Source organism: the organism of the source record quoted next, unplaced genomic scaffold (assembly GCF_019419815.1).
Source record: "Pyrus x bretschneideri cultivar Hongxiangsu unplaced genomic scaffold, Pyrus_bretschneideri_v1 Contig44, whole genome shotgun sequence".
Taxonomy (NCBI): Eukaryota; Viridiplantae; Streptophyta; class Magnoliopsida; order Rosales; family Rosaceae; genus Pyrus; species Pyrus x bretschneideri.
The window spans coordinates 3612838-3639536 of NW_025999768.1; the positions used below are offsets into that span (position 1 = coordinate 3612838).

Below are 26699 nucleotides of genomic sequence, written 5' to 3' on the forward strand. Positions count from 1 at the left end.
CATGTCTCTGATAGAACTCTACATTCCCTACATATGCTCTACAATCTGAGAGATGAAAGATGACCCGGCTTCAGAAGAATAAGCAATGACATAGATTTCATAAATCATAATGCGAATATCACGTACATGCAAGCGGAGGCGTAAAATCATGTTACGAAACAGAAACAGTAACATACTATAATAGCAGGGGGCCTCGATGAATATTTGGTTTCCGTTTCTTTGAGACGGAAGAAATGAGGGAACTTCACACAATTCTGCCAAGCAAACAACTGACAAATGACATCAACATATTACAATCATCAATTTGTCATCCATCAACTTCGACATTACAGGGTTGCTGCTCGCATTACAAGCTTACAATATGGTACAACACTGATTGGTCTGTTTCGCCTGCTTGTAGAACATCTGTTTCAAACAAACACCGTTGTCATGTACTCACATCAGAAACAAACTAAAGGTATTTAAACACTGGTTGGCACGTTGAACTTTCCAAACTTCAACGGGCACATACAGTGTGTTTTAACATATATTTATTTGCAGAAGGAATGTCCATTCCTTTCCTTCAACCAAGTATTTAAAACAAGAGGCGAAAAAAGATCTCAATAATCCATACACACAACTTGAAATATAACCCTAATATCTTTGGTACAGTACAATCAGCGATGATATGTAAAAGAGATTGCCAAAAATAAAAATTATGATCACACTAAGATAAACTTAGACCTTGATGTTCAAATGCATCCCTTGACGTCACACTTGAAATTATAGGTAATTAACATGACATCGGCTGATATATACTATATGAATGTGTGCAGCGGCAAACGTGTAAATGTATCACAAGAGTATTATGTATGTACCTGCGATGCTGCACTAAGATCTGAACTCTTCTCAACTAAACTGTCCAGTCTCTCACCTCGTGCAAGCACACTATCAATAGTCTTATGCTGTACCAAGGAAATAAACAAAAAAATAAGCCGGGTGAGAAATGTAGGAGGTCACCAACATGAACTGGGATATGGCAGGTAAAGATTATATCATTAAAGATATCTACAACTTATTTCAGGCAAAGAATTCAGCATATATGATATTAAGTTGAAGATTTATTTTAGCCATTACTATTCATAGGTAAACATGTCAAATTGGAGGTCCACATTAAATAAATATTTAAAATAAAATAAAGATATAGGACAGACAGATGTACATAATCTACTAATAAAAAGATCATATAAAAACGAGCTACAACAATACGTTGATCAAAATCTAACTGAAGTAAGGCATTATACTCACAAGGATAATTTTTGTTTCATCCAATTCCCTTTGAATTTTCAACAACTTATCAGCCTCTGCAGGATCCTGAAATTTGAAAATATAGAAAGAAAGAAGAAAGTAGCTTCAGTTATAACTCTATAAAACTTATCTGTTTCGTAAGAACAGAAAACATAATCTTGATTAACCCATCTGTTGCCTTATGAGTCCAGCTAAACAAACGAGGTAGAAAACAGATTAACAGGCACACCTGGAATTTCGTCAGAGCCTCACTCAAATAAGGCCATGGTTGTGTGCCATCCTGTTTTGCAGTCCTCCAAGAATCACCAAAATTTTTCTGATATTCATCTAGCACCTGAAAATCATACCAATCAATCACTTATTTGATAACACAAGCAAGGAGCACCATATTAGTAGTCCATGAAACAAAGTATGCAACTATGCAAAAACCTCCGACACAAACAATTCAAAGTCAATTGGATCTAAAATTCTGCTAGGGAGCCACTTAAGCTGACAAACCTATCCATCGCCAAAATACGATAATGCGAAACACGGTAGCTTCAATAATTGGTTAGTAGTAAAGACCATGGGAGACATGATTGACATTAGCAGATAATTCACCAGTGTCAGCCAATGCTAGCATTTTAGTAATTCCATCTACTAGAAGCCACTCTGATATACCTAATCACATAACACTAACATTCCTACCACGTGAATCATATCTCACATAACATAGTCCAAACTACCAAGGAAATCTTAGGTAACTAGTAACCTGGGAAGCAAGGCATGGCAAATGAAGGTACATAACTAAATATTGACCAGAACAATGAAATGCAATGCCTAAATGAACATTGTGTTACCTGGTTGAGCAGAGAAAATGCACTTCGAACGGGATAGTGATCATCCATAAAGCCCAGCGCACAGAGACCATTGCTGTTGTAAGCGTGTACTTTATACTCTGAAGAAACATTAAAAAAAAAGAAAAAGAAATTCAGGTTTCATATAAGCATATTGAAATGCTTACATTTGCAAACATAAACGTTAAACCTGTGAGCTACACAATCTGTGCCGAATTGACAGAAGTTTCTAGTAAAAGCATACCGCAAACTCGGGCATCGATATTGAATCTGATGCCCAAGGAAATCTAGGCATCGAAATACCAATTGAAGCTTCAAATTTCTAGAAGTTCCAACCAAATTCAAGAGCCACAAATCCCAAATCAAATCAGCTTAATCAGCTAGCAGTTTGTAACACGAATTGGAACGATCATAGATTTCATCAAATTGCGAAAAATTTCATGAATTCATATAATCGCAATGAGCAATTGTAGTTGAAAACAAAAACTAATGAAAAAAGGGGTCCCTGAAAATTGAGGGTGTCAAGAACGGACCTTCGTGCTTGACGGACTGGCGTTGGCCGGGCGGGGTGCGTCTGGCGACGGTGCGACCGACGAAGACGATGAACTCCTTGACGCTGGACCTCTGGAAGTAGCCGAAGTGACTGGTATCGGAGGCGTTGGCCAAGATGATCGGGTCGGATTCGTCTGGATTGCACTTGAGAACCAGCAAAGCCGTGATCTTCATCTTCCTTCTCTGATTTTTCTGTCCGCACGATCTGAACGCAGAGTTTGTGAGCTGGTGTTCGATTTAGGGATTTAGAGATTTGGGGATTTGAAGATTGAGATCGTGGAGAGGTGAAGAAAGCGAGAGTAAGAATTGCGTTCTGGCAATTGGCGGGTGGGGTGGGATCTCGTGCGGTTTAAGATCCTCGCGATATTGTGCACTTGCTTTGTTCCCTCCACCATTAAATCAAAATTCCTTTTTTTTTATTTAAATAAATAAATAAAAATCGAAATCAAATTTGGACCGATGCCTTTAAATCAAAATTCCTTATTCTTTTTCTATGGCATACAAAATTAATTCCTTATGCTTTCCCAAAATAATAATAATAATAAAAATATTGAAGTACGACATTATGAGGGAATTTTATTTTAAAGCAGCGAAAATATAAGACATTCACTACTTAGATAAATGTTGTTAATTACTTGAGGTAAAAGTAGCATGTAACATTTATAATTGCTTAAGGATCTTACCTAAAGGTCTTGCAACATATTAGCTTCTATGCAAAATATTTCTTAAAACTGAAAGTTTTAATTATTTCACAAAAACTATGAGCTATAACCTAGTTTTAAAATCGATTTTGAGAATTTTTACAACATTAATTATAAGTGAAAATTCAAGTCATTCTAGTTGCACAACATGTTTCCTAAAATTAATTAAGGAAATTCTGAAGATTTTTGCACCAAAAAAATTAAAAAATACTTGGGGCCCTCTATTAATTTATATTATTTTTCTATTTCACAAATTTAAAAAGCAGTAAAAAAATAGTTTCATGACCTAATAAATGGTAGGATCACATCCAAAGGTCTTGCAACATTTTCCTTAGTTCTCAAGCAAAATATTTCTGAAAACTAAAAATTTCTTCTTTTTTTTTTTTCACAAAAAATGTGAGTTGTAAGTAAACTTATAACCCACTTTTTGTAATCGACTATGGGAATTTTTACAAGATTAATTATAAGCGAAAATTTGAGTCATTCTCGTCACACCAAATGTTTCCTAAAAATTAACTTAGGACATTTCAAAGATTTCCGACACATAAAAAAATATTTGGGGCCCACTATTAATTTATTATTTTTTCTCTGTTTCAGATTTAAAAAATAGTTTATGGACCTAATAAATGGTATAATCACATCCAAATGTCTTGCGAACATTTTCCTTAACTCTCAACCAAAATATTTCTGAAAACTAAAAATTTCATTTTTTTACAAAAACTGTGAGTTATATATACCCACGTTTTCAAATATATCTTGGAATTTTTTACAAGATTCAATATAAGACAAAACTTGAGTTTTCACGTCGCACCACATGTTTCCTAAAATAATTTAGGACATTTTGAAGGTTTTTTTGAACACGAAAAAAATAATTTGGAGGCCCATTAATAATTTATTATTATTTTCTATTTTTCAAAATAAATAAATAAAAAGAGTTCTTTACCATTAAGTGATATAACCCACGTTTGTAAATAGAAATCCATGCAACTTTACAATGATCTGTTTAAATAATGACATTCATGTGCATAGTTGTATTTAGCATAAGTTATAAATTTGACCAAGCTACCATGGTGACATGTTATAAAGAACACAAAAATTTGAAGCCCGCTCCATTAAGCACTTGATTTTGACTAATGGTTATATTTGGTGTTATGAGTAGCAAAATTACTGTTCGGCCATATAATATAATACACCTTATCTTTCATATTAGCCGGTTAATTACGTGTGGTTCACGTGATGAGATAGTTACGAAAGTAAAGCGTTATATGAAGATTACCTGTGTTAAACTTAAACCCCTTAAGCCTTAGAGCATTATTATGTCATTAGCATTCAATTAATAAAAATATCGAAATGAATGATTCGAGAAACGTCTACAACAACAAAGTTTTATCTAACTGAGGTCGGGTCGGTTGTATGAATCCTAATACGCCAGTGCGAAGCTCCAAGTACTCCATATCTTTTCTTAAAATATATTTCCAAATCTTCCTTGGTCTTTCTCTACCCCTTTTACCCTGAGCCTCTGTCTCATGCTCACACTTTCTAATCGAAGATCTATACATCTTCAGTTCACGCGTCTAATACCATATGGATTCCAGAACCGTCTAAATTTAAAAACGTAGAGGTTTCAAAAAACCGTTGAAACTTCAAAGTGAAAGAATACATATGCCTTGCTTCCCACGAAACAAAAATGACAGCGATCCAACTCAGCCACTCCCCAAAAATAGTAAATACAGTTAAAAAAACTGGCTTCTCCTTTAATAGTGATTCCTGGGCTGGTATTAATGCGAGAAATGTGTGCAAAGTAAATGGTAAAAAATGAAACCAAAAAACCTATTTGGACGTAAATTTTTTGTAGGTAAAATTGGGTGAAAATTTAATTCATAACCTCTCACTTTTCTACCCCCTTCTTTTATCTCTTCCACCGCATTCCCTCGATAGTTTTGCACAAGCTTGACGGGGAGTGTTTGATTCCTCTACGAGTAAGTTCTATTCGTTTTTTCATTCGATGCTTTTTATGTTTAGAATGGATCATTTGTTTGATGATTCGATCGATCCCCATATGGAGGATCACATTTTGGAATGTAAATCGATGATTTTGGCAATAAATCTGAATCATATAGTGTTTTTGTCCGATTAATGATAATTATATGAAAAATGAGAACATTGTAGCGTAATAGTTCGGATGTGAAAAAGTACTGTCATGTTATCGATACATTTTTTTTTTAAATCGGCGACAGGTCGCAAGACATGATCAGGTGTTTGCTTTTCGTTTCCTTGTTGATCTACTCGTCTTTAGCAGCGAAACCACCAAATGAAGGACAGAAAGCAGCACCTCAAGCTCAGGGGCCTCCCTCGAAAAAATGGCAGACTTTAACCGGTAATAACAATTTTTCGGTTACAATTTGGACCTTAGGAATTCAACATCTCAAGAAACCAAGTTCAAAATTCATGTTAACAGAACAAGATTGTAACAGATATGAACAACAAAAGCTATTTTTTGTTCAACATTTGCAGGTCAACAGCCTCTTGTTATAGCGCGTGGCGGGTTTTCAGGGCTTTTCCCGGAAGCCAGCACCTACGCGAATAATATGGCAAAGTCTCTGAGTTTGCAGGGCTCTGCCTTCTTCTGCAATCTGCAGTTAACGAAAGATAGCGTCGGAATATGCCTGTCGAACATTCTGCTTGATAATACAACAACTATATCTATGTTCTACCCTAAGGGCCAAAAAACTTACAAAGTGAACGGGAAGGATATTCGCGGCTGGTTTGCGTTGGATTTCACAGCTGATCAGGTGTTAAACAATGTGTCACGTAAGTCCTTGAAACGAAGATTTTGTGGTTTAAGGACTAATCATGCTTTGTTGTTTTTAATTTTATGTTCTTCAATTCCTTTTGCAGTGACTCAAAACATTTATTCGCGACCAAGTCAGTTCGATGGTATTTTGCCAATCGCTACTGTCGAAGATGCTTTGGGAGCTAAACCAGATAAATTTTGGTTGAATGTGCAAGTATCTCTCTCGATCTATACTGTCATTTGGTTAATTTGTAGAGCTATGTTCTCCACTAGTTACGAATCATTATTTTCGGTGTTCTGTATGCTCTGTGTCGCGTGCAGTATGATGCATTTTACAACGAGCACAAGATCAGCATGGCGTCATTTGTCGAAAAGGCAGCCAAATTCGCACCCATACCTTACATCTCATCTCCTGAGATCAGATTCTTGAAAGCCATCGGTGGAAAAGTGAACAAAATGAGGACAAAGCTCATCTTCCAGTTCCTTGACCCCGAAGAAACAGAACTGACAACCAAGCAAAAGTACAGTGCACTGGTGAAGCAGCTCGGAATGATCAAGTCAGTCGCAGCTGGAATCCTTGTCCCGAAAGAATACATATGGCCTGTAAACAAAAACAATTACGTGGAGAAAGCCACGACACTCGTGAATGATGCTCACAAAGAAGGGCTAGAAGTGCATGCTTCTGGTTTTGCCAATGACGTTATTCTCCCTTATAACTACAGTTTTGATCCCACAGCTGAGTACCTGCAGTTTGTCGATAACTCTCAGTTTTCGGTTGATGGTTTGCTGACCGATTTCCCTCCTACAGCATCAGAAGCAATCGGTGAGATATCATATCAGACATTCGTAATTTTACAAGCAAATGTTTGATTTATAACCTAGTTAACCTGCCAATGCCTTCATGCTGCAGCATGCTTTGTGCAGAACAAGAACGGAACCAAGCCAAAGACAGGTAATTAATTAGATTCTACTAGCTTAATATAAATGACAGGCTGCATTGTGAATCGCGTGATGTGGTTGTTAAGAAGTTCCTGAGAAAATTTTTGAACTTGCAGGATTTCCTTGATCATAACTAGAAATGGAGCTAGTGGAATCTATCCCGGCAGCACAGACCTTGCTTACAAGCAGGCAGTAGAGGATGGGGCTGACATAATCGATTGCTCGGTTCAAATGTCAAGCGATGGTGTTGCCTTCTGCTTAGACACTCCAGACCTCAACTCGGGCACTAACGCATTGAGCCAATTCATGACCAAGAGTGAGACTATCCCAGAACTTCAAGCAGAAGCCGGAGTCTTCTCCTTCCAACTCTCATGGAGCGATATTAAGAGCTTGAAACGTAAGCCTCTATAATTCAAAATTTGTTATTGCTACTTGCTAGTAAATAGGAAGCTTCTGAAATTACGAAACTTAAGAGTACGTCCTACATTACTAAATTTAATGGTTAGAAATACGCTAAAGAATCCAAACGAATTTAGCGACAGGCCGCTTAAGTGTACTAATGGCTTTTCAACTTGGCTATTTATTTCAGCACAAATGCAGAGCCCCTACGGAACCAAGGAAAAAATAGTCAGAAACCCGGCTAACAAGCACGCGGGCAAACTGGTGACCCTCAATGAATTCCTGGAGTTTGCAAAGAAAAATGCAGTTACTGGAATTCTGATCAACATTGAGGTAACATTTATTTCCAGAAATTTCATTTGTTTTCTACTTTCGATGCCCAAACTCTTCCTACATTTATCGTTCGTGTGCGAGAACTGATGACACACGAACATATTCTCAGTATGCTGCATACCTAGCATCAAAGGCAGGACTAGACGTTGTGGGAACTGTATCCTCTGCCTTGAGCAATGCCACATTCGACAAGCAATCCACTCAGCAAGTGTTGATCGAGTCAGATGACACTTCCGTGCTGGCCAAGTTTAAAGACATGAAAAACTACAAGCGAGTGCTCAACATCAAGGAGAAGATAAGCGATGCAACCAAGGAATCTGTGGCGGAGATCAAGAAGTACGCAGATGCAGTAACCATCACCAAGGATTCAATCGTCAAGATCACCGATTACTTCATTTCTGGCACGACCAACGTTGTCAAGGAAATGAAGGCCGCAAACATCACTGTGTACGCCCACTGGCTGAGGAACGAGTTTGTCAGTCTCATGTTCGATTATTTCTCAGACCCCATCACTGAGATTGCTTCATACGTACAAGGGTTCGAAGTTGATGGCATTGTCACCGATTTCCCCGGAACTGCCAGCAAATATATGAGTAAGTAGACTACTACTTCCGCAGCGGAATTTTAACCTACTGAATACGAACACCTGAAAATAACATCGAGGCCTATTGACCGGTGTCGCGCCATATGAACGGTCTAAATACTCTATCTAATGAGTCGTTTGTAGGTGTTCGTACTCAGTATGCGTTAACGTAACCTAGAAAAACCGAGTTACAAAAACCACTCACGACAATTTTCGACATGAATTTGCAGGATCCCCATGCAGTGATACGGACCCCAAGGCTAGCGTCCCGTATGCAATCTTGCCAGTTGAACCAGGTGCACTGTCGGGTCTGATCGGCCCCGAGGCATTGTCTCCGGCAGAAGCCCCAAGCCCGGCTCTTCAGGTCTCGAATGTGGTTGACCCACCGCTCCCCGGAGTGGCGAAGAAGAACGATTCCAGCTCCGGCTCCGGCTCCAACTCGGGTTCATCTGATTCAGGCTCCAAATCTCCACCTGCCCCTGCACCTTCTGATGAAAAGTCAAGTGCTTTTGCAAATGGGGCCAGTTGGTGTGCTTCTCTAGTTGCTGTAATGGTGCTTTTGCTGGCGAATTAAGTGCTTCTGAGAATTAATCTAATATTACGTGAGTGTTATACACACAACATCATCTCATACAGTATAGTAAACATTGGAAATTTAGACAGATTTATTTATGACTGGTTAATTGTTTTAGTTCTTCATTATGTTTTGTTCATCCTACATTTTCATTCAATTTTTTTCCCACTAATCATCAATCAACTCGAACCGATTTCGATTGAAAAATCTCTAAAATTCGAACCTATTGAACCGGTTCGATCGATTTGTTTGATCAATCATGTCCCATAATTAGTACTAATCAGAGTTTTATCACTTACTAAGATCAACTTATTTTACTGGAAGGTACGTTCATAACCTTCACAAGTTCATACCGAGTAAGAGATTAACACTACTTTCTACGAGATTCAATCAAAATTTGTAATGTTTTTAATTTTTTAAAAACACGGGAAGAAATATTTTTATAATTATTCAAAGAAAATATGGAAATTCAGCCCAAAAAAAAAAAAAAAAAGAAAAAGAAAAAAAGAAATTTAAGAAAGGGAGAGTACGAGGCTCAGATTCGCCTTTGTTCAGACAAAGGAGGGAATGAAACGCAGCGTTCCATGGCTGCGAATACGGCACCTGCCGGCGGATGGAAGGACAAGTATAGTCATTTCCACCGCCAAACAAAGCAACCGGGTCGCCCCGCCAAGGAAATCGGTTCCGCATTCCCGCCGCCTGGTTTTACAGTCGCTAAAAGTATCATCACCGCCTCGTTCCGAGAGAGAGAGAGAGAGAGATACAGAGAGACAGAAACAGAAGCAGAAAATTTGATGATGATGATGTTGATAATGAATACGAAGAAGAAGAGGAAGGAGGAGGAGAGAGGGTTGTTTGGGTGCGAGTAACAAAAGGTCGGGTGTGGTGAAATCATCGGCTCCACCGTCATTCAGAGAGGGCGGCAACCACCCTCAGGAACACCCGGAACGGCCTCTCTGAGAGCAGAGCCTCATTCTTAAACTAATGAGCCTTTAAACCCTAGACGCTGCGGCCTAAGCCCCTCTTTTATACTTGCTCCGAACCGAGTGAGGGTATTTTGGTCAATCTCGTATCGTGGGGCAGTATAGGACCCGATGGTTATATCTTGAAAAGATGGGGGCATTATGGGAATGTGAATGACCACACTCCTTGGACATTGCATTTCTGAATTTTGGCCCAGCAGACCAGTCCACCTCACAAAAGTCGAAAATTTTGAACGGCTTAGATTCTTTCTTTCTTTTAAACGGTCATAATTTCGAGATTTTTCAAGCTCCTAACACAGGGATTCAGAGATAATCTTTTTCAGTTTCCTTTGTCTTTGGACTTATCAATTTGCATTGAATCTCCCTAAACTTTAATTCATAGTAAATATCCTAAATTTCTAGAGAAATTTTTTAGATGCCCGATATTCAACTTAGGGACACTCCAATTGTCATAATATAAGTGAATAGACATAAAAAAATATATAATTTCCTTCACTTGTATAATGATATAAAGTACCGCTTAAATACCCAGCACTAGAAAAATCTCTCCAATTTTTGTCGCAATTTTCCGTTAATTTCGTATGCTTATGCAATTTGGCTAGATTGAAGACAATAGCAGCCATCAAAAAATTGATAAGCAAATCAAACGTTCACAGCATGAATAACAAACATGTAAAATAGTTGCATACTTGCATTTTTCAATGACAAAGAAATAGGTATAAATTCAAAAATCCGAACGATCAAGCATATCTACGAGAGTCATCCTCCTCGGGAACCTCGGAGGCAGCCTCAAATACGTTGCATCTTCAATGTCAATAGGCAGATGTGTTGCCACAATCACAATGCCACCTTTCTTCCTATGCTCTGCGATGATATACTCGAGCAGCTTTGTCCCTTCAGTGTCCAACGCAACCGAAGGCTCATCAAGCAACCAAATTGGCCTATCGATTGCCAGAAGCCTTGCGAGCTGCAGCCTTTTCCGCTGCCCCATTGACAGCATTCTCGCTTTGTCCTTTGCCAGTCTCCCGAGCCCCATCAGCTCCAAAGCCGGCAGTGAATTCCCTTCCTTGCCTTCGAGAACTTCAAACCACTGAACATTGTCGAGAACTGTGAACTTCTCTTTCACCGCATCTTTAAGGGAGAGCCAGTTAAGTTGAAGCTTGTACTGGTGGAAAACTCCCGAATCTGTGATGTCATGTCCATTCCACAGGACCTGACCAGCAGAAGGACGAGAAAATCCTGCTAACATGCGTAGGAAAGTAGACTTGCCCGAGCCATTAGTGCCCATCAGCACAAGTGCTCCACCATCGTGAACTGAGGCATTCACGTGTCTCAAGATTTGTTGTGCATTCCTCATGCAAGAGACATTGTTGAGAAGGAGACGGGGAAGCGGAGGCTTTCTGAGAGACATCAATGGGGTCTATCAAACAGGAAAACTACAATTAATTTGGAACTACGAAGAGGCCTTCTGAAGTGTGTATTATCTTTAGTCGATGTTCAAAACCCCGTCATCCAAACCAAGTCCCAACAAGTAGACGATGCAGGACGTAACAGGTAACTGTCATACAAAAATTCCTGTTACAAAAAGTTTGAAAAAAAAAAAAAATGAGACTCCAATCAGCTCATAAAACAAAAGCAAACATGATTACTTTCTGAGATCAAGGTGAATTCTTTTGCATTGGATGTTAACGAAAAAAAGAAAAGGATCAAGTAACCTATAGCATAAGTTTCATGGATGATTTGATTTTGTCTGTCACAGAGCGAAAATTGACAAGAAGTAAGCTTATTTTTCTTCTTATTCATATCAAATGATAAGAAAATAACCATTTATTCATAACAAATTAGTATTCATCCCCATAGTTTCGATAGCATCTGAATAATACGCGGAACCATCAAGAACAAAGTGCATTTCGCATACGATTAGCAACTCTAGCATGAAAAAACACAAGCATTATTCAGAATATTATGCATTATCACAAACATATCAAAAGTTATGGAGTACTTGGAGCTAACGGAAGACTTGACCCAAAATCAAGCGCAGTGGCGTTCTAGTATTTATACAGCCGACCCCAATTAGTGAGATAAGACCTGGTTATTGTTTATCACAAACACATCAAAAGTTCTCACTGAATCATACGCAATTCAAAGCAAAATTACATAGAAGTCACAGAATTTCATAAATTCAAATCAATAAATAGTTAATTGAACAAATAAATTTCATAAATTCACAAATTTTCTGCATTTAAACAGATAGAAATGGGTTCAAAGATCAAGGGGAATAAGCAGAAAAGCAAATAAAAGAAAGACCATGAAAAATTGGAGAAATAAAGAGGCAGCAGATTTACTAGCACCAGAAAAGAACGGATGTCTTACCGGCGGTAGCTGAGTCGGTGCCGGCGTTGCTGGCGGAGTTCGCGGACGTGGTTGTTGCTCGTGGTTCGAAGGTCGCATACCGTGAGTTGCTCATGAAGCAAAGAGAGGTCTGTTCTCGGCGCCTGTGTTTTCCTTTGGTTAGATTTGTTGAAAAGTCTTTTATGCCCTTTTAAAATTGGCAATTTTTTTCCTCTCTAAATTTCTTTTTGGGTCCCCTCCTTTAGGAAAAAATTTTCGATGTGACAGATACACGAGACTGTAGGTCACGTGTTACTATACATTGGAGAGACGTTAAAAAAAATTCTTCTTTTTAATTATATAATAACATTCGACGTATCACTCAAGTTTCAATCTGAAAAATTTTTACTCCTTACCGTCAATTTGATAATCTTTTCTGGTGCTTGTAAGGTATCAATTTGCTCCCTACAATAATCTTTTCTTTTGAGCCTTTGGCCACACTTGAATAGATGAAAATTGACAAATCTGATGGTGAATGCAAAATTAGAAGATTTGGGCTCATAACCAAATTAAAAGACGAGAGGCGAATCGAAATAAGATACTAAGTTTAAAGCAAGTTCTGAAAAATGTGAGGCACTAGTCGGGCGACGGGTTGGAACATAACGTCTAGGCGGATTTAAGTAAATCTATTATATTTCATGTACATAAACGTTTGTTTATACTTAAAATATGTATATTTCATCATAAACTACAAGAGAAGAATGACACATATATTATGAAGTATTGGAACATAATGAAAATATGAGGAACAAACATATAATCTGTGTTCATTTAAATATTCAACAAGTCCCTTATAGTTTATTGAAAAAAATAAAATGCAAAATGAAAGTTATCTATTTTTTATCTAAGTGAGTCGCAATCTAGGTGGGTGCCTAGGCGGTCTAGGCAGGCATCTCAACAGGTCTAGGCGTCATTTCTTAATTTTCAAATACCTAGGCATTAATCGGGACGATGACCAGCCATCCAACGCCTAGGCGACGCTAGACGGGAATTTTTAGAACAGTGATTCAAAGCACATTGCCAAAACTTGCCTTTCTCCTGGGTGGAACTCAATATTTTGCCTTTTGGTTTTACATGAAGCATTGAAAGAAGTGAAGCAACACTGAGTGATGCAATCCAATTGTCAAAAAAAAAAAAAAAATATGAAGTATTTGACAAAAGAATGTTACAATTTACATGATCTCCTTTCCTCTCTGATGGAGTACAGATCTATGCACAACTTCTCCAGCTGATGTAACAAAGCAGGTTTCCTGCAACCCGAAACAACGGAAGAATGAATATGTCAAACTCGATGGACAAATTGCCAAGGATTAACAGCAGAAGAGATGAATGCTCACAATCTCTAATGAGCCGACTCTATGAAGAAAAAACCCGTCTTCCAATTTTCTGCGCAACCGGGCAAAAGGAGTCAATAAAGGGTTGCGAGTATGGGGGCACATTGTGCATCAGCCAAGAGACTCACCTTCTAGATGCTGATGTTTCATTTACGGAAGCAAGATAAGCACCTGCTGCCATTTTGCCCGGGTTCCTGATGTAGCTCAGACTACTTAATCGGGGGCTGCTAGCGCAACCCTGCCCGCTTAAGTATGCGTTCTGGAGAATACAAGACATGAACGGGTGAGGACTTAGACGGATTTTGCACTTACTTGGAACTGGTGCGGAAACAAGGTATCAGTGAATACATAGAACTCTTAGTTCCTACCACTTCAAATTTCGTGAAAGTACTTTGTAGAGACTCGAAAACTTGCGTTGCTTCCATTCCCTCCTCACCATCTTCACAAATAGCCAGTGAATGGAATCCAACAACTACGCGCCTATATGGAAATACACTGAGTTAGCAATTGGAAGATTAGTTATGGAAAATTAAAATTTTAGAGCTACAATGCCAGTGTAGCAGTAACTTCTAAACATAAACGATACAACTCATGAACATTCACAATTTCTTCAAGCTTCGTTCTGTTTCTAAAATATCGCTAGCACGTAAGAAACAGAAACTAAGAACAGAAGAAGTTAATCACAAATAGCAGGGCCATACAACTAATTAAGTTTACCAGTTACTACTGGTTGACTCTAGTGTCCTTCTCAGCCAACGTAACTGATCGTTTCCAACTTCGCTTAATGATCCCGTGGTCAAATTCTTCGCGTTAAAAAATTCAAAATCAAAGAACAGTGAGTTATTAGGCAGGCAAACAACATTGAAAGCTAAACGTGAAACATGATCGCATAGATCAAATCGAAAAACAAATTAGAACATACCTGAAATAATCCAGTATCCACCACAATGACATCCAAGGTTTTCTCGTAAGGTAACTTAATCTTCTTTTGGAAGTAACCTCCTCCTTTTCCTTCCGAAACTCTGGTTGTGTACCTGCAAGTGCAATTTAACCAGAAAACTGAAAACAATGGTGCCAGCAGAACAGCTGAATCTGAGATGTAGTAATAGCAAAATTACGTAAATTATTGCCTAGAGGACAGCATACCAGGGAACTTTCAGTGTCGAGAAATGGAGGGTGCCCTGTAAAGCGAATATATCCAGCATTGTTACCAACAGTTAAAGCCGAAGAGAGGAACAAATTCTTACCCATTTTATCAATCGCTACACAATGTCAATCTATCAACTTTATCCATTCGTGTAACAGTTTCCTACGAGATCTTTCATTCACGTTAACAGTTTCAAACTTCTATAATTCCGAAAAAGGCTTTGCAGAACAGAAATCATGTGAAGAGAAAAACAACCTTACATTTTGCATGAGCGGATCATCTTCCCCAAGATCGCTAACGTCCACCACAAACTCTGCCTTGTACTTGTTTGCCACCTTCTCCATCTTCACCAACAGGAAGAACCACAATTAAACACAAAACCAAAACCAAGGGTTAATACTAAGAATCAAACCCGACAACTCATTTCTAAAGAAAGCCTTAAATTCTTTTCATCATCGTTCCCCTATTCTTTTCGCTTAAAGAAACACAAAACCAAAGGTTAATACTAAGAACCAAACCCGACAACTTATTTCTACCGAAAGCCTTAAATCTTGGACCCCATCGGCACATAGCAAACGAAAAATTAGAACCGGTAAGCCACTGCCTGTACATGAACAAGTAGATGTGCTTTATGACAAGTAGATGTGCTTCTAGCATTTGACAGATGGATAGTGGCATTAGACCAAAGAGAAAGGTGTAAACAAGATTCCTCAGCAAACAATAACATAGTATTTACTGTAAAACAAAAAACAACATAGTATCTACTCCCACAGAAACAGATTAAACATTCTTCTACTTTTGGTTGCTGAACAAACACAGTTTTGAATCACATACATCAATACTTAGCCAAACTATTCAACAACAACAATAAAGCATTATCCCACTATGTGAGGTTAGCTGTATGAATCATAGAACATCACTAAGTTCAGTTTTGCACCAAGTTATTGAGCTAGGAAGTTTGATTTCCTTCCAAATATCCTCATATTTTCTAACAATTAGAAAAAGATTCTTGCTTCATAAAAATATAGTCCAAAAGTAGTGACCAATGAAATCGAATTATAATATACGCAGATAGAACTTTTTACAAGTCTTCAATAAAAAATGACAATTTTTCCACTAAAAGGACATCAATAAAACACGTTTTAGTGCTCCTTTATCGAAAAAGTTTTGATTTTTATTTGCGACTCGTAAAAAGTTCGATTTATGCGTATCTCCCAACAACGAGCGTTGAAATTCCAATAGGCAAAGTAAGAAAGTCACCTGTTTGAGAAGATGGGTCTGTCGGGTGGGAGGCCGGAATCCTCCTCCGACGCTGATGAAGTAAAGATCCAGCGGCCTCCTCTCACTTCTGCCATGGCGGACAGAGCTCCGAGGCTGACCCAGCTGAAAAGCAAGGTAGAGACAAAAGCATAGACTCACCTGCGTCAACAGTGTAAGAACACAAGTGGGTTTTTTCTCCATTGTTTACAGAGAGAGTGGTACAGAATCTCAATGCGCCTATCAGTGATATCTCTCAGCTTGGATATCTGAGTGACTCCACCCACCCATTTTTACCATACAAAAAAAAAAAAAAAAATGCACGTAAAAAATAAAAATAAGCGCATGCTATATAAATTGCAGCATAAAAAATTCTACGGTGTTTTGGTGTGTCAGATATTTTTACTCTGTGTTACGCGGAGTAAAATATTGTCTGATGAGGGTGCTGACCGCCGTGCAGATGCTACTGTTTGAGTTTGTCGATTGCTAGTCCATGTTGAGCACGTCTGGTATTAATCATTATCATTCATCGTCCTCAAGCTTTCCAATTTTGAATCTGAACGTGGGATCAGGCTTTGGTGGACCCCGCCATCAAATCGTACAACACCCAGGAGAATACTCGTCCGATCCTCCTCCAATCACATCTGTTCATTGTACATCGTGCGGTCATAAATTATTGTAAATTTTTTTGTTTAAAATTGAATATAAACAGCTCTTGACAAAAACTGACCGCACGATATATGATGAATGAATGTAAAGGAAAGATCTACGGGATCTTTACAAAAAGAATCTGGCAAGGATTCTCTCTCGTACAACGCCACCATGTATAACATATGCCTTCATGTTGTTTTTTGACCAAATTATTTTATTTTTAAGATCCGGATTTAGTTACGTTTGTGAGAATAACATATTTTTAAAGTAACACGTTTTTTATTTGTACTTAACTTTGAATTTCACTCTCGTAACTTATTAGATTAGAAATTTAGGATAGCACAAAGGAATTTACATTTTTGTTGTTGTCAAGTTGGGTCAATATACTTTGGTGAATTTTGTAGCTTTACTCTGTTAAAGTGTTTGAGAGCAATTTGTCAAGGCCAAATGGGCCACTATAATTTGAAAGGCAATACATGAAAGTCCACCCTCCACTCCATTGTTGATTGAAATGCCATCACAATAAAGTTTCGAGGGTAGCTAAATTCACAAGATCTCAGTGCAGACAAATGATTTTATTCACTTGAGCTACAACCCACTTACCGTTATCTTCAATATATATGTTAGTTGGAATGGATGAAGAGATTTATGGAACAACTAATAAAACAGTACTATTCCATCTTTGTGTTGTTACATTCAACTTTCTAGTAATCCGATGTTTCTAACTCTCGTTCCAAAATTACCCCCAGTTTTCTTATCTTTAAACCAAAAAGAAAGGTAAAAAAGGGTAAAAATAAGAACTCGATCAAGAACTCAAGATACGCTAATCAAGTTACAGTATATATAGATATAAGTTCTAACATCTCCAACGATGGTGGAAATCCTTCTCTTTTCGCTCATCAGTTCTTCGATCTTGTTTGTCTTCATCCGTGAAGCTCCACCAGTACTCTTGCATTGCTTCCAGTGGCACCCGGCTTCTTCACAGATCCCATAAACAGCATTTTCAGGTCCGGTAGACGACCCTCAAAGCATGCCACATCAAACCTGAGCAACAAAATTACAAATAGTTGCTAAAAGCAATCCTGCGCCACCATCAATGGCCAGTTCAATGTTACAATCGCCAGTATATACAAACGAAAACATTATAAGTAAGCTGGGGCAGCATGGTTACAAAATTATATAACTACTGCAGAGCAGAGGTATATGGGATTCTACGATTGCAAAAACAAGTTGAATGATTGCACCGCCCTGAAGTTTCAATTTAATAATTAGGCCGAGCATAACTCTCCCAAAGAGATACAGCCAGCTAACCTTAAGTTCCGTATTTTCAGATTCAGTTGCTGATCCACCTTCTTTTCCTAGCTGGCCGTTCTGGTTTGATCTCCGACTCCACAGGAGTCTGAGTCTGAGTCTGAGTCTGAGTTTCGCTACTGGTGGAAGGCGGCACATCACTCTCCACCTTTTTGATTGCCACTGGCTCTTTTTCACTTGGCATCGGACGCTTGAAACGCTCACTTCTTTTCTTTAACTTCTCGACTGTGTCCAGGTGTCGCTCCTCCAATGGTTTTGTGTCGGCATCCTTGATATCCTGATCACCGGCATCTTTCTCCTCAGCCATTGAATGTTGATTATCAACAGCCTCAACTGGCTTGGAAGATTCCTCTGGAACTTTATTGGCATCCGCGGATCCTCTGTTGTTGATCCTATCAAGCTCTTTGAGTTCCTCTGGAACTTTCTTGGCATCTGAGGATCCTCGGTTGTTGATCCTATCAAGCTCTTTGAGCTTCAAAGATGATTTACTGTTGATACTGAAATCCCTCTCCTTATGGCTTGTCCAGCGCTCCAATTTGGAGCGCCCCCTTTTCAAATCCTCTTGTTCATCATCAGAGGAAACATCTTCCTTATGCCTTTTGGAAGAGTGACGCTGTGGTGGGATTTCCTCACCAGTTCCTTGCACACGGGTGCCTTTCAAGCCCTAGAGGGGCAAAAGAGAGGAAACATTCTACATTAATCAGCTAGGGTCAAGTACAAAGGACAAAATAGTGATGACGAATAACAAGAACAATTCTGCATCAAAATTCCAGGATTAAGGGATACATTGTCAGCTAATAACTATAAATGTCGTTCTATTTGTTAGTGCTTTAATCTAACTGCAGAATGCCGCATGATACGTGTAAGCCATATTCCTCCATATGACTGCGACCCTACACTGATTGAAGCACAAACTTCAAAGCATGGGGCTAATCCAAATACAGATAAAACATTACTACTGGTCTCAGCAAAGTGTACCAAATCATTGAATATGCGATCATTCCTGACCGTGCCAATACCCATTATTCGTGTGAAAATACAGCCCACAGAGGCTGCCACTAATAGGAGAAGATATGAACACAATCTTCTGATTTTAGCTCTTGCAAGGAAAAGAGGAAATGGAAAGATGAATCCACAATCCAGAAACATGAAAGAGAACAGAACCAAACCAGTGAAAGTCAAGTTTACAGATGCTCATAATCAAAAATCTATTTAATTTTATTGGTATAACAAAGAAAAAGAAATGGAATTTGACAAAAACTCCAAAATCAAGCTTGCATTGCACCCTATATACATTATTTTTCAAGGGAAGATAAACAATACAAGAATTAAAAGGGAAAAACAAGACCAAGAGAACTGATGTCAAGAACATACCATCTCCTTATTATAACCACTTTGATCTTCTTGACGTCTCTTGGAAGTGGTGCTGTTATTAGCAATCTCAGATTCTTTAGTCTTCCTTGAATTTTCTTTATGTTTTCTGTCATGGACCTTTTGGTTGTCAGCACGCTCATTATGAGTACTTGATCTCTCCTTTCCAGATCTTTTCTCATCATTATTTATTTGATTTCCACGTCCATGAACATCTTCACGTCCCCTACGATGCGAGCTTTCTTCCTCAACCCTATCTCTCCTTTTAGATGGTTCGCTATGCCGTGCAGTCTCTTTATATTGGTGCTCCTTATCAGAGCCCTTGTTCTCATCCTTTGCCCTAGTATGGCCTACCCATGCTTTGTCTTCTGCACCACGCCCACCCCTTATAGCAACTCGTCCTTCATCTCGTTCACGCTTGGGTATATTTTCCTCATGGGATTGTTTGACCCTATGCCAGTCCTCCTTCTCTCTTTGCCTGTCACCTCTCTCCCTCTGCGACCAGCCATCATCTTTGTGCCTAACAGGGTGCAGATCATCAAGATTTTCTCTAACTCTTTGTTGCTCATCTCTCTTACGCTGCTGATCCAGAATTTCATCCCTTTCACGCTTTCGGCGACTGCTATTATCTCTGTGGCCATGCAAAAAATCTTCTTTATCTATATGGTCTCTCTTCATATATTCCTCATCTTTCCTTCTCTTGCCATGGTAATCTTCCACATGTTCATACCTCGCCTTCAAACTACCTTCCCTTTCCCTGGGTCGTGAACCGACATCCTTATCATGATAAACCCTATAGCTACCATTGTCCACCTGTTTTCTTGACTGCAGATGTTCGTCTTTTTCGTTCCTGTCACTTTCTCGAACCTTACTCCTGTGCCTAGATCCCATTTCATCACTACGTTCTCTCTTCCTTGTTTCTTCAGGCCTGATCCTTTTGCTATAAGGATCATTTTCTCTCCGTTGCCATGGTCCATCAAGATTGTCCCTCTCCTTTCGCCTATGAAGGCCATCATTTTTCAATTGCAACTGATGTGCAGAGCTAGGATCCCAGTCCCTATAAGGATAAGAGCCCTCCCTCCCTTTAACCACCATGTGACTTCTATCTGGTTCCTGTCTAGCATCATGGTTTTTCCTCTGGAACCCCTTTTCATTTTCATTAAGGTGCCTCTTGATGCCCCCCATATGTGTTGAACGTCCTTGAATGACTTCCTCTTCAACCCCATCCCTCCACTTCGGATAATCCCTGCTGCTTCCTGATCTTGCTTTGCTGTTGTCACTACTTCTTGCAGCTTTCGAGTCCTCACCATCATCAAGTTCTTCGTCAGCAGACTGTTCAACTCTTGAAACTAATTGTTTATGCTTTGGAGCCCCATCTTGCAGGGCATCATTTTCATCAACCATAGACGTTTCCCTCTTTCCCATTTCAGAGCTTCCATCAGCCAGAACAGGCTCATCTTGGTCACTATCTCTATACTCAGCACTTGACTCCTGTGCAGCCCTATTTGTGACGGGTGATGATATCCCTAGACTACGTTTACCATCCATGCTTTCAATCGATTCTTCCTTCTGATTTTCAAGGAATTTCTTATCCCTTGTATTTCGACTAGGAGTCACATGAGGAGATCTGTCACGTGCTCTTCGTTGTGTTTTCCTATATCCATAAGGACAGAGTTAAAAGCCATTCATGGAGTTGGACTCGAAAGCTGTTAAAAATCAATTTTGTATGGCTCTCAAGCCCATAAAATCTTATAATATGAAGTAGTGCATCCATGTATTTCCAAGAATATATTGTTATTTGGGTCCCAGATTTGACTACAAATGGAGAGAACGTCCTATTGATTATAAATACTTTAATTTTGTGACCATAATAAAAGGTGATAGGTGCTCTTATAGTTGGTGGCAGAATTGGTATTCTCTGGTCCAGAATACTCAGTAATTCAGTATGTTGCAAGGTCATCTTATTCTCAAAAATAATCCTATCGCAGAATTCTATACGGGTGCTAATGTTCAACATGACAAACCAAAAAAATATCTTATTACCTTTCCTGATAACTAGGAGTCTCACCCCCAGAACCAGTATATGGGACTGCCACTTCAGGAGGGGAGGGTAAGTTTCCTTCTTCTGGTATGTTATCATGGAAAGGCATTTTTCTTCCAACCTTTTGATCGTTATTAGCCTGGGGAAAACCATCAAAATACTCGCTCTCAACCTGTGCGAGGTCTCCTTCACCTCTACCAAAACCCTCTCTTGGGCGATCATTTTCAGCTCCGTCTGGGATACCATTTCCTGCAGAGGAATCATCATCTAAAGAGTCCTGCAAGACAATCTGTTTACAGAATAGCAAGAAGTTAACTTATATTGCATATCCAAAAACAAGATAAGAACACCCAACAATAGGATCAGCACGGCAAAGGATGGCTTTGATTAGTACCTCAATGATTGCATCTGAATCACGAACTCGAGGTGGTCGGGTATCAATTGAGGGGAGACGCTCACCAAAACCACCTTCCACCTGAATTGCTCTTCCAGTTGGCTGGCAAGAAATTAAATTAATCACTGAACTGGGAAACCAACTTTTCTTTTATTGCAATTTATTTAGCCAATGAGTTTGGAAACTAACATATCCTTTTGTCAGGTCAACAAGAGCTAGCATTATATGGAAATTGTAAAAGAGGCACAGATCAAGAGGATGTAAAACAAGAAATAAAAGGCAAGACATCATTTATAGGTATAATAAAAAAAACAGTTATTACGTACTATAGGAGGACGCAGACGAGCAGATCCTTTTGCTAAATCACTTTGGACAACATCCGACTTCCCAGGATTTGCATTTTCAGCAGGCAAATCATGAATACCAGTTGCTGCTGCAAGCTCTGGGGGCAGATCTGGATCATACTCCTGTGATGAAGAAAGTAAAAGGCAAACATAAACTTTCACTTTTTACCAATATATGGTTGACAAGAATAAATATTAAAAACTGAAAAAGCCAATAAACTTTCTAAAGGTACAGAATCACTTCATTACCTGTTCTGCTCGTCCACTTTCATAAACACGAATCTTACTTTGCATGGTGGACTCCAAACGAAGCTGTTCCTGCGAATTTAAAACATAGGTACACTTATAGCCTTACCAAACATACAATAGACAAAAAGCTTTAAGGTTTATTCTTACCAGCTGTTTACAATAATCTCTCCAGCTATCTTCATTTAAGCCAAAATTGAAAAAGTCCGACGTATCAACACCAGGATACTTCCAAGGTTTTTCCTCAAAACCATCAATGTCAATATCAAATATGGTCCTGGAATACATAAGCAGATTCAGAAAACAATAGAGAACAAACCAACTTGGCTGTTACCAAATGATTACACTTAAATTAATAGAACCCTGACGTCAGTGCTATAGAGCATACGCAAACTGCATTGCCTAGCAACTCATAAATAATGAAGAAACACAACAGTATGGCACTATCGTAGAAGTAAAAAAAGAACGCCAGTTCACCATGTATATTGATAACTTAAAAAGGAAAAAGATTACTTGTGTGAAGGAAGTGTGAACTCCAGTCCACCACCGAAACCACGACCACCCATATTGTTGCTCCAGCCAGGCGTGCCAAAGCCTGGATGAGAGTTCTTCTGCAGTGGAGTGCCATTTTTCATTCCTGTTGGTCTCCAGTCACCTCTACCTCGACCAGCTCCAGGACCCATGTTTACAAGTGGACGAACTTGACCTGGGACTCCTCCAGGGCCAGATGTAGTTGGTCCAGGCATTGGCACAGCACCAGGTCTTACATACTGCATAAGAAGAAACCATTTTTAGGTATAGAAATAGAGCATTAAAACCGTTCACAAACTACTAACATGCAAACTATTCCTTATGTTGCAGATGAGACAGAAAATCACAAAATGGCATATGCTAGTCTATAAGAAAAGAGTAGTAGGAACGGGGAGCAATCATGCTGGGGTTCTACAAATTAAAGCAGTAAAGCCAGCAGTTTCCAGATTGCTACAATTGACTCTTAAGGCATATAGAATAAAAGAAGTACGAATATTCTTCTTCACTAAGAATGCATTCAAAGAACAACTCTAGAAACAAATATTATTCACTACACGTGGTCTGAACAATATGCAGTGTACAAGGCTGCTAGCATCGTCCAGATTTTCAAGCAATAGGTGCTTTTGTCTATGGGAAGGTTTCACCATCTACTTGTTCGTAGAATATATATAACGTGCAAAATAGCTCAATAACTGCACCGTTTACTGAAGCAAGATTGCAAAGGCCAGACATTTGAGAGCAATAAGGCATAATACGTCTAGCTTTCTTGGGGTATAAAACAAACCTCATAAATTGCAAGAATTTCACAGTGAGTAAATTTTCTTACGAAAATTCAGAAACCCGTTAATGATGTCTCCCTAGTTAACTATCAAAGTAACGCCTCAATCGTTAAGCTCAGTAATAAATGAGCCACAGTCCACTCTGTAGTTAACATGCCTCAGCGAGACAACGCTACTGAATCCACCACGTGGAACCTAAATTCTTCATATCAGCATTAAAGTGGCCGCACGTGACAGTTAAAGATTGATAATGGTGAAGAAATCTGAGGACTGGAGTTCCAAAGGTTTGTTAGACAAAAAGAGTTCATCAATGAATTGCCTATTGGAGCAATATTTCTCGAAAAGAATATATGTAAACAACATGTTTAACAACTTTTCTAAGAAAAATTAATTTATAAAGGAGGGTATCACTGCAGTTGTCCCCCACAGCTAAGCCTATGTAGAAAATAATACCCAGCTAATTCATCTAGAAGGTAATACCCAGCTAATTAAAACTCAATCTTTCGATAAAGACAATCCGAGAAAATCGAACAGATTTGGTTCTGTTTTGAGTAGTTACTCTCAACTGCAGGACTTCCTCAAATTTTCAAGCATCGTCTACCGGGGTAAATACCAGAATTCTGAAAACATATTCAAATTATAAATTTTCACTTCACTGATAAATCAACTATATATTCACATTGTACAGATCATTACAAAGCATAAGTTACAATTCTAATCTCTCATCATAAGAAGGGGACTTTACAAAGACCCCAGTACAAAAAGTTCCCTACTTTAATCAATATATTAACAAAACTAAACTAACCTTAAACTGAGAATGAAATGGATGATACCCATGACTGCTATACCCAACTTTTGGGGGCACAACCACACCGCCAGCAGTCTTCCCGGCTTCAGCCATCTCCTTCCTCTCACCTTCCGCCGCCTGTGCGCTCTCTTCCACCCACTCTTGGTCGTCCATTGGCTGGTTCGGCTCACTATCAGCCACAATAACGAGGCCGTCATCGTCATCGTCATCTTCGCCGCCCATTCCACCTCTCTCCATATCCATAGGCCCGTGGTTGTTATCATTCAATACTATCTGCAAATCATCCTCGCTATCGTCGCTGTCCCAGTCATCTTCGCCTCTCTCACCATCTCTTCTTGTAACTTCCGGGTTTCCGAAATTCGCTGCGGAATCATTCACCGGAAAGGTATCCGAAAGCCCTGGAATCACCGGACCCAAACCCATAGCATCAGCTCCATTGTTAGCCTCCTCGATGTCGAAATTCACATCCTTGTCCATCAAATCCAAATCTTTACCACCAATATTCAAATCCACGGAATTGACTTTCGGCAATTCGACGTCTTTAGCCTCCAAAACCCTAGACGCACCAACTGGAGCAGCATCTCTAGCGGAATTGGTTGGAACAGAGGCGGCGGGAGCTAGGGTTTGGGAATTGGACGGGTGAGAAACAGAAGGATTAGAGTGCGGAGCTGCAAAAAGGATCTTGTCCTCTTCGTCGAGGACGTTGAGATCGATCGGACGGTGGAGAGATTGGGCTGCGGCGGAGGATTGGTGGGGCTGCGGCGCAGATGATGACGATGGTTCGGACGATTCAAAGGGTCGAAGAACGTCGGTGTAGAGATCTCCGAATTCGTCGTCGTCTTCCATCGGAAAGGAGGGAGCTTTGGAGAGAGAAAGTGTGTTCTAGAGAGAGAGGGGGAGGAGAAGGTTTTGAGGTCTGCAAAGAGCCCAAAAGACTGAAGCAATGGCCAATGTGTTTAAAACTCGAAGCATTGCATTTTATGTGTTTTCCATTTTTTTTTTTTTTTGTTTTTTTGTTTTGTTTTTGTTTTTTTGGGTCTGATTTCCCAATTTGTTTTGCATTCCAAAATTTTTATTCCAATTCTCAAAAGGTTATTATTTAATTTATTAGAAAAATTAATGAAAATAGTTAGAAATTTTTGAATTTTAACGATAAGGACAAAATAAAGGGTAAAGTGAATAGTACTAGCATTGATTTTTTAGTGTAAAAATGTAATTTTTCGTTAAAATAAACAGTACTGTAAGCTTTTCGTTAACGTTCCCTATTTTGTTTTGGAGAGCCTTAATAATTAAAAACGGTTTCACACGATCTTTTAATTTTGTTAAAATTTTCAATATACAAGATAAACGATTTTCGTACATTCTTGTTATCACCATGAATATCTTTGTTTATTTATACACCTCGATTTACATATAAATATCAAGAATTACTATTTTGAAAATTGTTTGGAGATTTTATTTCCTCTTTTAAAAAATGACAACGATGATAAAGACATGATCGATATGTGAAAGATTGTAACGAAATGTGAGAAAAATGATGATGACAGAGAATAACGAAGGTGCGGGAAAAGGACAATGTGGGAGTATAACGAATGTGCAGAAATTATCAAATTATTCTGACTATCTCATTATAAGGTTTAGCTCATTCTTAATGTAGATAATATCGAATAAATTTAAAATAAAATATTAGAAATTTTCTTAAAAATCAATGATGTTGATGACAGGCTTGTTGTGCACCTTGGCCACAATAACGTGCCCATCTTCATAGGTCCTCTTTTGATTTACTTTCTTTAAAAAAAAATATGATAATGATTAAGGCGAGAGAGTATAAGCAGAACAAAGATGTGCGAAAATTAGTTTCTTAAAAAAATTATTCAGAGATTTTTTTTTTCTCTTTTAAATTTTTGATTGGATAATGCTATTTATACATTTATTTTTACTTTTCACACGTACTTTTCAATTTTGGATCACCGAATGAATTGAAAAAAATTAATATCCAAAAATTAACAAAAGTGTTTAAAGAATAAAATGTGAACATCATAATTTTTTTTGGTTACGGGACTGACTGAGTAATATGGAGACTGCCAATGGCCCAATTGGGATGTCATTCGGT

At 38.7% G+C, this 26699-nt stretch overlaps 5 protein-coding genes across 10 annotated transcripts; 1 reads left to right on the forward strand and 4 right to left on the reverse strand.

The window, feature by feature from the left end:
- Window positions 1–73: 73 nt before the first annotated feature.
- LOC103955958 (VAMP-like protein YKT61) lies at window positions 74–2869 on the reverse strand. The gene is made up of 6 exons (XM_009367873.3): window positions 2657–2869; window positions 2127–2224; window positions 1517–1621; window positions 1288–1353; window positions 858–944; window positions 74–405 (listed from the first exon to the last, which is right to left on the reverse strand). The coding sequence occupies exons 1-6, from the start codon at window positions 2847–2849 to the stop codon at window positions 355–357; spliced, it is 600 nt and encodes a 199-aa protein (XP_009366148.1). The 5' UTR covers window positions 2850–2869; the 3' UTR covers window positions 74–354.
- Window positions 2870–5619: 2750 nt separating this feature from the next.
- Window positions 5620–9354, forward strand: LOC103955962 (glycerophosphodiester phosphodiesterase GDPDL7-like). Its single transcript, XM_048567406.1, has 9 exons — window positions 5620–5753; window positions 5891–6187; window positions 6275–6384; window positions 6492–6993; window positions 7081–7122; window positions 7225–7506; window positions 7699–7841; window positions 7951–8434; window positions 8655–9354. The coding sequence occupies exons 1-9, from the start codon at window positions 5624–5626 to the stop codon at window positions 8996–8998; spliced, it is 2334 nt and encodes a 777-aa protein (XP_048423363.1). The 5' UTR covers window positions 5620–5623; the 3' UTR covers window positions 8999–9354.
- Window positions 9355–10584: 1230 nt separating this feature from the next.
- On the reverse strand, window positions 10585–12509 carry LOC103955963 (ABC transporter I family member 1). 6 transcript variants are annotated; one of them, XM_009367876.3, is made up of 2 exons: window positions 12355–12509; window positions 10585–11556 (listed from the first exon to the last, which is right to left on the reverse strand). In XM_009367876.3, the coding sequence occupies exon 2, from the start codon at window positions 11390–11392 to the stop codon at window positions 10706–10708; it is 687 nt and encodes a 228-aa protein (XP_009366151.1). In that variant the 5' UTR covers window positions 11393–11556; window positions 12355–12509; the 3' UTR covers window positions 10585–10705. The 6 variants fall into 6 exon arrangements, with proteins under 6 accessions (XP_009366151.1, XP_009366152.1, XP_048422973.1 ...); XM_009367877.3 differs by having other exon boundaries at window positions 10585–11539; window positions 12355–12504; XM_048567016.1 differs by having other exon boundaries at window positions 12333–12482.
- Window positions 12510–13389: 880 nt separating this feature from the next.
- LOC103955964 lies at window positions 13390–16565 on the reverse strand. The gene is made up of 9 exons (XM_048567145.1): window positions 16114–16565; window positions 15114–15197; window positions 14853–14887; window positions 14629–14740; window positions 14424–14509; window positions 14075–14186; window positions 13835–13965; window positions 13710–13758; window positions 13390–13622 (listed from the first exon to the last, which is right to left on the reverse strand). The coding sequence occupies exons 1-9, from the start codon at window positions 16312–16314 to the stop codon at window positions 13545–13547; spliced, it is 888 nt and encodes a 295-aa protein (XP_048423102.1). The 5' UTR covers window positions 16315–16565; the 3' UTR covers window positions 13390–13544.
- Window positions 16566–17398: 833 nt separating this feature from the next.
- On the reverse strand, window positions 17399–25432 carry LOC103955965 (FIP1[V]-like protein). Its single transcript, XM_009367880.3, has 9 exons — window positions 24584–25432; window positions 22982–23238; window positions 22619–22745; window positions 22472–22540; window positions 22205–22345; window positions 21879–21980; window positions 21487–21773; window positions 19447–21097; window positions 17399–18736 (listed from the first exon to the last, which is right to left on the reverse strand). Exons 1-9 carry the CDS (start codon window positions 25430–25432, stop codon window positions 18095–18097), a joined length of 4125 nt encoding a protein of 1374 aa, XP_009366155.3. The 3' UTR covers window positions 17399–18094.
- Window positions 25433–26699: the final 1267 nt, after the last annotated feature.